General features: G+C 42.5%; 1 protein-coding gene across 1 annotated transcript in view; it reads right to left on the minus strand.

The window, feature by feature from the left end:
• The window catches only part of ADAMTS20 (ADAM metallopeptidase with thrombospondin type 1 motif 20), a 152,250-nt gene that overhangs the window by 90,037 nt on the left and 49,432 nt on the right, over positions 1-12,781 (minus strand). Inside the window, exons 5-9 of the mRNA XM_015429359.1 lie at positions 6,797-7,053; positions 5,241-5,324; positions 4,450-4,574; positions 3,875-3,915; positions 3,512-3,617 (exon numbers count right to left, since the gene is read on the minus strand). Coding sequence (XP_015284845.1) covers positions 3,512-3,617; positions 3,875-3,915; positions 4,450-4,574; positions 5,241-5,324; positions 6,797-7,053 — 613 coding nt within the window. The remainder of the gene's footprint in view (positions 1-3,511; positions 3,618-3,874; positions 3,916-4,449; positions 4,575-5,240; positions 5,325-6,796; positions 7,054-12,781) is intronic.

Genomic DNA, 12,781 nt, shown 5'->3' on the forward strand with positions numbered 1-12,781 from the left:
ATATGGCGGCGCCCTGTGGCTCCTCACAGCTCCCCACCGCTGAAGATCCCCAAGATGGAGGTGCTGTCGCCCAGCTCGCCCGGGGCACTCAGCGACGACAACCCGAGCCTCTCCAACCCTTCCACGCCCAGCGGCGCCTCCCTGCTCAGCCCCGCCAGCCTGGGTTCTGTTGCCGCGGCGATCTCGACGGGGCCGCGGCTGGCTCGAGGGAAGGCTGTGGCGGTGGTGCCGGGGCCGTGGCAGAGCCTCACCGTCTGTTTCCATCTCGCCCAGCGGCACCGCCACGACGGCTGCCTGCCGGGGCACGCGCTGATCGCCGTGTGGGGCAACGAACAGCTGGTAGAGGCGCGTCGGCACCGTCTTCAGCAGCAAGACCCCCGGGCCAGCCATGTGCGAGCGCGTCTCCCGAGCCCTGGCGGAGCTGGGCTACGAGCGGACACAGTCCCAATGTCGGGAGCCGCTGGGCCATAAATGTAATCTTTTTCATAACGGGAAAGATTTTCGGCAATCATTTGGAGGGAGAGGCTTTGTAAGGTGAGCGGTGGCAGACACGGTTGTTGTTCCCGCCCTGTTGTGGCCGTTGAGGACGACGATGAGGTTTGGGGTTTTCGGGAGTTTCCAAGGCCACCTTTCCGTCCTGAGACTTGCGGGGAGCTCGGCGAGGAAGGCAGAGAAAGGTATCAGGATGGTGGGAAGGGGCAAACCTGGGCTCCCCTTCAGCGGGGGGGGGAGCCTCCTCTGCACTAGAGCGAGGATGCACTGGCAAAAGCACAGGAGCAGGCAGCATAGCCTTCCAGGCAGCCTTCCCCAAGGCAGGGAGACGCACCATTGTACAAGTAAAGGTAAAGGTTCCCTTGCTCAAAAGCCAGTCGAATCCGACTTTAGGGTTGCAGGCATTTTTTCAGGGCTCGGGGAGGCAGAGTTTGGAGAGCAAAGGGGGAAAAAGTCAGGGTGGAGATGGGAGGAGGAGAGGGGAGGGGGAAGAAAACACGGAAGAAGAGAAGAAAGCAGCGCGTGAGACAGAAGAGAGAGGCACTCGCGCACACCCCCACCCCAGCACCAGCAAAATAATAAATAAATAAATTGGGGGGAGGGCTTGGCTGCTGAGCCCGGATTCCACACGCGCCCTCTCGTTGGGAGTGTGAGCTGCCTGTGCGCCTATGTGTGTGCGCGCGGGTGTGTGTGTGTAGCGCCTCGTGCGTGCCTTTCATGTGCGGCATCTGGGTGCCCAGGCTAAGCGGCTGGCTCTCCAGTCAAGGTGTGGATGTGTACGGAACTCCCTCAGTTCGCTGGGAACATTTCAGTTTGTGGAACAGGCGCCTTCTGCCCCCACTTCCATAGGGCTCTGTCTGGCAGAGGAGATCGCACACCTTCTGAGTAAAAGGCGATTATTTAAAGGGTGTCCCTCTCTCTCTGGCCATTTTCTTGTCAGGGAGGGTCCTCTCTGCATGCAATATTACTTCTGAGTCATTGCCAGTAAGGGTAAATTATTTCTGTATAATTAATGTGAAAAGGTAGAGGAAGGTCACACTTGGATGGAATCTAGCATGTGCTTTCTCCCTCAGCTCATTATGATTGCTGACAGAAGAGATCACTTGTGTATTAGCTGTGTATTAGCTGGAGTGCTGCAAAAGTATTAGGAACATATCCAGGGTGTTAGGGGGCTTCTCCTCTCCAGCATCTTCTAGCAGCTGATCTGATCCATTGGTAGAAAGACATTGGCTTCTCTCAATCAGTGGTAGTCTTTTGTTATGTGTCCTGGAGAGAGATGTAAAATTTCCAGAAATGTTGAAGCCATGATGGCGGGGAGCATTTTCCACCCTGGGAAAAACTGGAAATTTTGGGGAAAATTGAAATACATGCAATACTTGTTATCCTGTCAAACCTAAACTAAACTTAAGAACATAAGAGAAACCATGTTGTATCAAGCCAGTGACCCATCCAGTCTAACACTGTGTCACACAGTCGCTAACAAAGGAGCATCCCGGGATGTGATATCAGACCGAAAGTGCCAAGGACAAGAAACAAAAAATAGTCATCAAGAGGTTCCGGTGATGTCAGGGGGTGGGGCCTTATGACACACGTCCGGTGATGTCAGGGGGTGTGGCCTCATGACACACTTCCGGTGATGTCAGGGGGTGTGGCATATGCTAATGAGTTATGCTAATGAGCTCCAGCAGTTCTTTTTCTACAAAAAGACCCCTGCTTAAACCTATTCTTCACCTCCACTGTATATTCATCAGGGATGTGATCTAGGTCAAACCTGAATGGCCTAGTGGGTTTCCCAACTTTCTTCAGTTTAAGCCTGAATTTTGCAATGAGTAGGTCATGATCTGAGCCACGGTCAGCTCCAGGTCTTGTTTTTACTGACTGTACAGAGCTGCTCCATCTTTGACTGCAAATGACATAATCAATCTGATTTTGGTGTTGCCCATCTGGTGATGTCCATGTGTAGAGTCGCCTCTTAGGTTGTTGGAAGAGGGTGTTCGCTATGACCAGTGTGTTCTCTTGACAAAACTCTGTTAGCCTTTGCCTGGCTTCATTTTGGTCTCCAAGGCCAAACTTGTCTGTTATTCCAGTTACCTTTGTCTTCCTACTTTAGCATTCCAGTCCCCTATGATAAGGACATCTTTTTTTAGTGTTGGTTCTGGGAGATGTTGTAGGTCTTCATACGACCAGTCCATTTCAGCCTCCTCTGCATCAGTGGTTGGGGCATAGACTTGGATTACTGTGATGCTGAATGGTTTGCCTTGGATTCAGACCAAGATCATTCTGTTGTTTTTGAGATTGTATCCCATTAAATCATTATATTTCTCCAATTCTGTCAACTACACTGGGAAGATCTTAACAACTTAATGTCCATCTCCTCTTTGCAGACTCCTCTCAGGAGATAACCCACAAAGTTGCCAAAGTCTGTATACAGGCATGCCGGATACACAAGTGGCTGATTGCATCCCGGTAACTTGCTTGTCTGTTGGAGCAGAGTTTTACTTTTCTTGTCCCCCCCTTCTTAATCTGTGTTCATTGTTTTACGTTTGCCACATTGCATGCATTTTATTATTTTTTGATTTTTCAGAGCTGCTTTTGTATCAAAATAAAGTTTCAAAGAAGCTCTTTGCACAATCCAATTTGTGAAAAACAGTAAGATGTTTTTGCCAACTCTTGGATGTGGTTCACCATTAAAAAAAATTAAAATATGACAAATGCCCATCATATTATGCTAACATAGTATAGCATATTGACTAGCAGTTCAATGCTAAGAACAGTCACCTGGGGGTAAGGCCATTTTAACAGACTGTAAGACAATGGACTGCAAGAACATACCAACATATAAAGAGCCCTGCTGGATAAGACTATACATTTACTGAAAGCTCATGCTTTCAATCACCCCTTACACTTCTGACACCCCATTTGTCTTCAGAACAGCCAGTCAATCATACCACTGGCCAAAGCGTCTTCCATTTAATGTAAGGCAAATGAAAGATTTACTCGGAAGAAAAGACAAACTTACATGTGTCCAAGTTCATGTGCTATTGTAAATGCAGCACTTAATCCATTTTCCTCACTGATAGAACAGCTGCGCAGTGGGTCACACATTGTACCCAATTCAGCTAAGCCTAAAGAAATGAATTTGGTACATAAATTTTAATGATGTTATATCAGCAACATTGGCTCCACAAATGAATACAGACCTACAGCAATGTTCCATATATTAGTGTAACCATCTGCTTGTGTTCAGAATCACAGAACCAAAATGGTTATAAAGTAAAAGACTCACATTATTTACTTACATTAAGGTTGCCATTGTATTTACTACTTGATTTTTATTCTTATTATGCTTATACAACATAATTATTTTGTAACTTTAACTTACCTAAGGTATCACATTTTTCTCTTGCTCTGCATATATCTTCCCTTGAAGAAACAAAGATCTTGAATGACAATGTTATATTAAAAATAAAAATGGATAAAAAGAAAGACAAAGCAGCTTTTGAAGATACCTATTTACTTTGTTTTAATATTTATTAATTCCATCAGTTTAATTCACTAGTTTTGATCTGTCAAAGTAATTTCAGGGCTTTGCATGACTCTGCTCCTTCAGCAATGTAACCTGATGTCTCCACTGCAATATCCCTCTTGGATTAGGCTGCATAACTGCAGTCCTGTATATAGTTACTTATAAGAGTTTTTCATTAAAATCAATGGCACATAATTCCATCTAAGAACCAATAATGTTTGTGTTACATGCTTCACTCCAACAAACAGGTATAGAAGAAATCAGAAAAAGGCCATGAGATCATTCTGTGCCCCCCAACTCCTCCTTTCTCATTCATAAATTCCTCCATCCTTCTTTACCCTGGTACATCAGGATGTCTGAAGAACATATTACTCTTTAAAACAGATACAATAGTAAAGAGAAATAATGCTGAGTTCTCCCACATACAATACCTTGTGATAAGAACTGCAGTATCATGATGAGAAGGATGAGTATCATCCAGAACATTTTGTGCTTGCTGCCATAAACAGAAATTGCGAAGAGTGGTAGCTGCATTAAAACTGATAGCTGGTCCTTCCTGTACATGATTTGGCAGGACAAAAACAACCACAGTAAACATTAATTGTGACTATTTTGTAATATAACATATATTCTAGAAAGACCTCAGTGCATACAAGACTTCTTAGCAAGTCATTGCCTACAGAAACCAATTTACTAAATTAGAACTTAATCTTAAAATAATGTTTATTTCATACAATGGAAAAATTATCCTTTTTAATCAATGCTATTCCAAGCTCAATTTTAAACATCCAAACTGGTTTGCAAACTTGGGTTTTTTGGGGGGAATAAACTATAGTTTGCAGATTCAGCTATAAGAATAAATTCTGGATTGGATCCTACCAGTCCATTGTCCATGCTTTGGAAAGTGGGAACCTTTTGCTGATGCCAAATGAACATGCCAGCACAAGCAGAATGGACTGCTAACTTTCAAGCCAATAGTTTGCATGAAACAGGAAGGAACTAATGAAGATAAGGTTCTTCCCATCTTGCAAAACCATACTGTGATATCGCACATGAATAGTTTCATGAATGAATGCAGCCCTCCAGGGTCTTGTGTATATGGAAATGAAGAGCATTAGGAACTTAAATGAAAAATAGTTTCCTTAAATATATAAAATATGTATTTAAAGTTACTATTAAAAATTTAGGTACAAATTATGCCAAGAGATATGCATCTTCTTACCTGTTCATTGTGAATTACAATTAATTTTACAATCATTATATTTATTTGATTTCCTATACTTGAGTCTTTGTAGATTGTTGCAACCTAAATAAACAAAATTCAAATTAGCATGCTATTAGGTAACATAATTATTATGAAATGTTCTTATTTCCTATGGAAAGAAATAAAAATGTGTACATGATGTTGATATTTATTAAAATTATATATATTTATATTAAGCCATACTATGAATGCTCTTATAATAACTGTAAGATAGGCATGTAATGCTCCAACGGCCTCCTTGGTAAATGAAAACAAACAAGCTTTGCACTAGTTGTATAATGCAATAAGTGTCCTCAAAAGATGGTAAGGTTCAAGAAGTAGTTCATGCTACAATTTAGTTAAGGTAAAGATACTCAGGTAATAGTCATTTATCATATTATAATTTCTTTAAATTACAGTTCATCTGTGAATAGGCAAACTCTAAAGCACCACACGTTAATTCTATCTGCAACGTATCACAAACTGTTTTTGAAATCCCTCCCACCACCCCATTTCTAAAGCAATTTGCTGTATGGCATGAGTGGTTGCTATTTTAAAAAGTCTGAAGTCCAAGATCTGCAAGCCCCAACCCCGCCAAGCCTGCACTGGTGGGGGAGGGCTGATTTGCCTCCACGAGAGGCATGAAGAAGAGACCTACAGGGGGCAGAGCCAGCCTATTTAGGCTTGGCTCCTGCCCCCTACCTTACCAGTCTTTGGAAAGCTCAGCCCACCCTCCCACCCTATTTTAGTGCAGGTCTGACCGGCTGCCTTTTCATGGAGCCAGGTAGGAATTTTTCGCCTCCATCAGTTTGGCCTATAGATGGGGGTGTTTTTGCCTACCTTGCACTGACGATGGTGGTGTTGGTTTATTGGCTTCGGGGGCCGGGCTGTTAAATAGTATGGTCACTTTAATGTTTGGCGGGGTAGCGCGATCAGGATGGAAATGGTGAGCACCGGGGCATGGTTATAAAGGAAATAAAGGGTCCTCCAGGAACGGCTTTCGGGCCTTTGCGGCTCAAGGCCGGGAAGGGGTGATCTTCCTGGGAACAATCTGGCTCGGCCTACCTTAGCGGGCCTTTGCGGCTTCTGGGGTGGTGGCTCAGGGGTTCTCTTGAACATGCCACGCTGCTGATCGAAAGCTACCTGCGGTGGCTTGAGATCGGAACAGGTGCATCGCCCAGAAGGAAATGAAGGTGGTCAGAAGGTTGACACCTGTCATATTCCTCCGTACATTTCTGGTAACCCCTAGCTGGTATTTGTTATTAAAATTAATAAAGTGGCCCTTGTTAAATCCACATTGGTGTCTGTCTCTTTATTCCGACTGGGGGGGGGGGCAATGCTTTTATGGTTCCTTGTATCTGTGTCTTAGTTCTAGAAATCACATTTTGAACAGTAAAAACATTATTTCAGGAATGATATGAATAATATTGCTACAGGATACATATTGCCAAGTGTATGCTGAGAGTGATACTAAGTTTATTACTGTGAAACACAAGTATATCCTGTCTTATATGCTATAATAGAGGATTACTTACTATTGACATAAGTGTTAATACATAATGCTCTAAGTTCCGTCCATGGTGCCGAACCATTCTGGCATCAGCTGTAACCATCACCTCTACATATCTTGGATAGGAAAGGAAACGCTTTTTCCGGGAATGTGGAGTGTTTCTCTCATTTTCTACAGATAGGTTTTTAGAAGCATACTTTAAAAGTGTGTTTTCGTGCATGGCATTTATATCATTGATTAAGCTGGTTACATCTGGAAATCCTAAAGTGTTCTTCTTTGTCTCTTCTGAAAAATAAAAAGAAAATTTATTTCACATACAATTTACAACACTGATGTCCAATTCTGAACATATTTTGACTCCATTAGACTGCAGTTCCGAAAACACTTACTTGAAAATGTGTAACTTAGATAAATTGGGCTCACTTATTACATAAGCATGTACTAGTCTGGTTTGTGAATTACTAGATTTTACATTGTAAATAAGAGAAGAATAGCAGACGACTTTTTTTAGCATAGCTATTTAAGTGCTTCAACAGTACGTGGATAGAGAACTGCCAGAAGTACAAGCTGGGTTTCGAAGAGGTAGAGGAACTAGAGATCAAATTGCCAACATTCGCTGGATTATGGAGAAAGCAAGAGAGTACCAAAAAAACATCTACTTCTGCTTCATTGACTATGCTAAAGCCTTTGACTGTGTGGATCACAACAAACTATGGCAGGTCCTTAAAGAGATGGGAGTACCAGACCACCTCACATGTCTCTTGAGAAACCTGTATAAGGGTCAAGAAGCAACAGTTAGAACCGGATATGGAACAACTGATTGGTTCAGCATAGGAAAAGGAGTACGACAAGGATGTATATTGTCACCTTGCTTATTTAATATATATGCAGAGTACATCATGCGAAATGCTGGCCTGGATGAATCACAAGCGGGAATTAAGATTGCTGGGGAAAAGATCAACAACCTCAGATATGCAGACGATACCACTCTAATGGCAGAAAGTGAAGAGGACCTAAAGAGCCTCTTGCTCAGAGTAAAAGAGGAGAGCGCAAAAGTGGGCTTGAAGCTCAACATAAAAAAAACTAAGATCATGGCATCCGGTCCCATCACTCCTTGGCAAATAGAAGGGGAAGTCGTGGAAGTAGTGACAGACTTCACGTTCCTGGGATCCCAGATCACCGCAGACTGTGACTGCAGCCATGAAATTAAAAGACGCCTGCTCCTTGGGAGGAAAGCGATGGCGAACCTAAACAGCATGATAAAAAGTAGAGACATCACCCTGCCAACAAAAGTCCGCATGGTCAAAGCAATGGTATTCCCAGTAGTCATGTATGGCTGCGAGAGTTGGACTATAAGGAAGGCCGAGCGCCGAAGAATAGATTCTTTTGAACTATGGTGCTGGAGAAGACTCTTGAGAGTCCCTTGGACTGCAAGAAGATCAAATCAGTCAATCCTAAAAGAAATCAACCCTGACTGTTCCCTGGAAGGCCAGATAATGAAACTGAAGCTCAAATACTTTGGCCACCAAATGAGAAGGGAGCACTCACTGGAGAAGACCTTAATGCTGGGAAAGATTGAAGGTCAAAGAAGACGGGGACGGCAAAGGATGAGATGGTTGGACAGTGTCATCGATGCAACGAACATGAAACTGAGCAAACTTCAGAGGACAGCGGAAGACAGGAGGGCCTGGCGGGATCTAGTCCATGGGGTCGCGAAGAGTCGGACTCGACTGTGCGACTGAACAACAACAACAAAATTTAAGTGCTAGTGGAAAGTGCCATCAAGTTGCAATTGACTTATGAAGAAGAAGAGGAGGAGGAGGAGGAGGAGATTGGATTTATACCCCGCCCTTCACTACCCAAAGGAGTCTCAGAGCGGCTTACAAACTCCCTTCCCCTCCCCTCCCCACATCAGACACCCTGTGAGGTGGGTGGGGCTGAGTGACAGAGACTGCTCTTTTTCAAGAACAGCTGTGCCAGAACTATGGCTTGCCCAAGGTCATCCAGCCAGGTGCAAGTGGAGGAGTAGGGAATCAAACCCAGGTCTCCCAGATTAGAGTCCATGCACTTAACCACTACACCAAACTGGCCCTGTAGGATCTTCATGGCAAGAGGTGAACAGACGTGGCTTGCCATTGCCTGCCCCTGCACAGCAACCAAATCCGGCTTACCTGCCAAGATCTGCCAAGATCAGGCTAGCCTGGGCCATCCAGGTCAGGGCAGGTATTTAATTACAATATTCTAATCAGAGTCAGATACACGGCAATTTTAGAAATAAGCAATAAACTGATATTATTCACATTATTTCCATTAAACAGCACAAACCTATAAAAAAAGTAGAAAGGATTTCTTTTCAGTTTCTAATCACACTGCAGCTGTAAACATGGAAACAATGATATCCGCAAAAAATTAACTGCAGGGCAGGCTATGAGTGATGTTTGTTTTCTTTTTTTAAAATAATAAATTTTTAATTGGATTTAACATATTATAAGGTTAGGGTTAAGGTAGGGTAGGAAGGGTACAGGGTTTGGGATAAGATATATAGGAAATGTAATCCAGGCTGCAGTCACACGGAACATTAGCCACGCTAGAGAGACGGAAGTCAGGCGGAGTTTCCGGGCGCAATCTCATCGGCACATCTGGGAAGCGTAGCACTTCCGTGGCTTAACTGAGGCTTCCCGCCGAAACCGCGCTGCAAAAAACTAGTACCTCGGAGGTACTAGTTTCCGGAAATTGCAGGGCAAGGGCGGGCGTCTGATCGCGTTTCCGGTGGCATCCGGCGCCCGCCCATGTCCCCTTGCAAACAAGGTGTGTTTTTTCCAGTCTCCGTGGATGCGCACAAGCACCCAACGGAGCATGCGCATTTTTGGTGTACATGACAAAAAAAACCACCTGTTTGCCGCACCGCGCGCTTCGTTGTTGCGCGCAGGATCGTCCTGTGATGAGCACCTCTCCCTTCCCACAGAACCTCCACGGGACCTCCACGGGACCTCCAGGGGAGGTCTGATCCCTTAACCGCGTGTTAGTTTGCCCCGGGGCAAACAGCCATGCTTCCCCCCCACAGTTTCCTGCCCGTGTGACCGGAGCCCCTATTTGCATAATAGCTGTTACAAGTTTTCAGTCTTAATTCTTCTGTTTCCAGTTCTATTTCTTTGAAAAATTACTAAAGCTAATATTGCTTAGTCAAATCATTAAAGTCTTTTGTTATGTTTCCTGACAAGAGTCAAATTTTATATAGTTCATGTTGGAGTCTCTCCAAATTATAATATATTTATTCATTGTTCTTGGTCTTTGAAGTTTCTTTCCACCCAGTCATAAAATAGTGCCCAAATATTTCTCACATATTGTTTACTTCTGTCTTCCGACAGATTTGACAGCATATCCATTTCTTCTGTTTCAATTTTTTTTGTCAAAAGTTCATTTTCCGTTGGTATCTCTGCTTTCTTCCAGTGCTTACTATAAAGAATTCTTGCTGCCTATAACTATATTTATAATTAAGTATTTCACTTTCTTATCTTTTACATCAGGCATAATATTAAGCAGGAACATTTCAGGTTTAAACAGTAGCGGTAACATGTTTTCTGTAACATTTCATGTACCCTTCTCCAATATAACATCACCTCTTTACACTTCCACCAAATATGAAAATAACTTCCCACCCGTGTCTTACATTTCCAGCATTTATCAGACATTACAGGTTACATTCTGGCTAATTTATCTGGTGTTATAAGCCACCTGAAAAACATTTTGTATAAATTCTCTTTGAATGCAACTGATTTTGTAATTTTAACATTTGTTTTCCATATTTGCAACCAATGGTCAAGATCAATATTATAACCAACATTTTGGGTCCATTTTAACATACATTCTTTAATCACCTCATCCTCCATCTTTATCTGTAACAAGTACTCATAAACTTTCTTAATTAATTTATCATTTGTTTCATATAAAAGTATGTCAAACTCTGATTGTTCTGTAACAAACCCTTGAGCTTTATCTTCAGCAAATCTCTATTCTAGCTGTACTCTTGTCCACCAATCCAGATATATATCTTGCTCTTCTAGTCCTTCTTTGAACTTCAACATATCTTCCTTTCCTAATAAGTCTTCATATCTAAGTACGTTTTTCTTCTCCAGTAATCTAGGTTGAGTAAATGCTTCCACTGGAGAGACCCATTTCGGGATCTTCACATATATTTTATGTCTGATTTTTCCCCATACTAGCAGCAATGCTTTCCTCACTGAATGGTTTTTAAAATATTTGTGATTATCCGCTTTTTGGTACCAAAGATAGGCATCCCATCCTAACTTTAAACCATATCCCTCCAATTTTAACAGTCTCCTATTTTCAATTCTTATCCATTGTTTAATCCATGTCAGTGCACAAACTTTATAATATGTTCCCCAGTCTGGAAGACCAAAGTCTGCATTCTGTTTAAAATCCTGTGATGCCTTCAATTTTATTCTAGGTTTCTTCCCTTGCCATATAAATTTCGTTGTTATTTTGTTTAGTTCCTGGAAATATGATTGTTTCAATAATATTGGAATAGTTTGAAAAAGAAAAATAAATTTAGGAAGTATATTCACTTTGATTGTAGCTATTCTTCCCATAAATGACAGCTGCAAATTATTCCATTTTTCCAAATCTTTTTGTATTTTTTTAAGTAATTTCAAATAATTATCTTTCATCAGAGAACTACATTTATTTGTCAAGGTAATACCTAAGTATTTCACTTTACTCTCTAATTGAAATCCTGCACTCTCCACCAATTCTTTTTTTAATAGATTGTGTTATATTCTTTGTAATGATCTTTGTCTTTTGCCTATTCACTTTCATTCCCGCCATCTCTCCAAATTCTGTTAAGTTCTTCATTAAGCTGTCTATAGAAGTGCTGGGATCTTCTAAAATAAAAACTAAATCGTCCACAAAGGCTTGTACTTTATATTCTTCTCCACATATTGTTGTTCCTTTAATTTTTTTATCTTCTCTGATCAAGTTATTTAATACTTCCAAAGTGAGAATAAATAATAATGGGGATAACGGACATCCTTGTCTCGTTCCCTTTTCAATTGCTATCTCTTTCGTACGATCTCCATTGATTCTCACTTTGGCACTTTGTTGAGTATAAATTGCTTGAATCATCTTAGTATACTCTTCTCCAGCATCAATCTCTCATAACTGCTCAATAATAAAGCTCCAACTAAGTGTCTAAAAAATTAATGCCATTTGTTTTTCCAGATGTGCTTCATAATACTCCAAAATATTTACAATTGTTCTCACATTGTTATTCAATTGTCTCTTTGGCAGAAAGCCTGCTTGGTCTTGATGTATTATATCTAGTAATACCTTCTTCAAATGCCGTGCTAAAATAGCAGCAAAAAATTTTGTAATCCACATTTTGAAGCGAAATAGGTCTGTAGTATTTCGATTCTTTAAGATCTGTATTTTCTTTGTATGTTAAGATAGTAGCTTCTTTCCATGATTGTGGTAAATTCCCTTCTTCCAGTATATTTTCCAATGCCTTTTTATGGTATTAGTAGGCAATCTTCTACTGGAAGTCCATCAGGTCCAGGCGTTTCCCCTTTATTTTGTTTCTTGATTGTATCTACAATCCAGCTAACCCAGCGGTTCAAAAGCGCCGATTAACACCTTTGCGCAAGTAGATGAATGGGTACCTACCTTAGAGGGTAGGGGGCACCCTCCCCCGTCGAGGGGGTTGCTGGAGTGTCAAAGACTGGCGGAGAGGAGAGGCAGCGAGTAAGCGGCTGGAAAGATGGTGTCCCGGTACAGCTCGAACGACGGAAGCAGACGGCGGCGGAGAGGCGGAGTCGGACGACGTGGGGAAAGCGGACGGCGCAGGCGCGGCGGAGCCGGAAGGACAGACCTGCAGCCGCGCTGGAGCGCGCCGCACGTCGGAGGGGCCCAGCTGACCCACCGCAGGAGTGACCATCGAAATGGAGCCAGAAGACAGCCGAGAGACATCAAGCCGAGGAACGCCAACCCGAAGACC

Source organism: Gekko japonicus, unplaced genomic scaffold (genome assembly GCF_001447785.1).
Source record: "Gekko japonicus isolate JY-2015 unplaced genomic scaffold, Gekko_japonicus_V1.1 scaffold822, whole genome shotgun sequence".
NCBI classification, from domain to species: Eukaryota; Metazoa; Chordata; class Lepidosauria; order Squamata; family Gekkonidae; genus Gekko; species Gekko japonicus.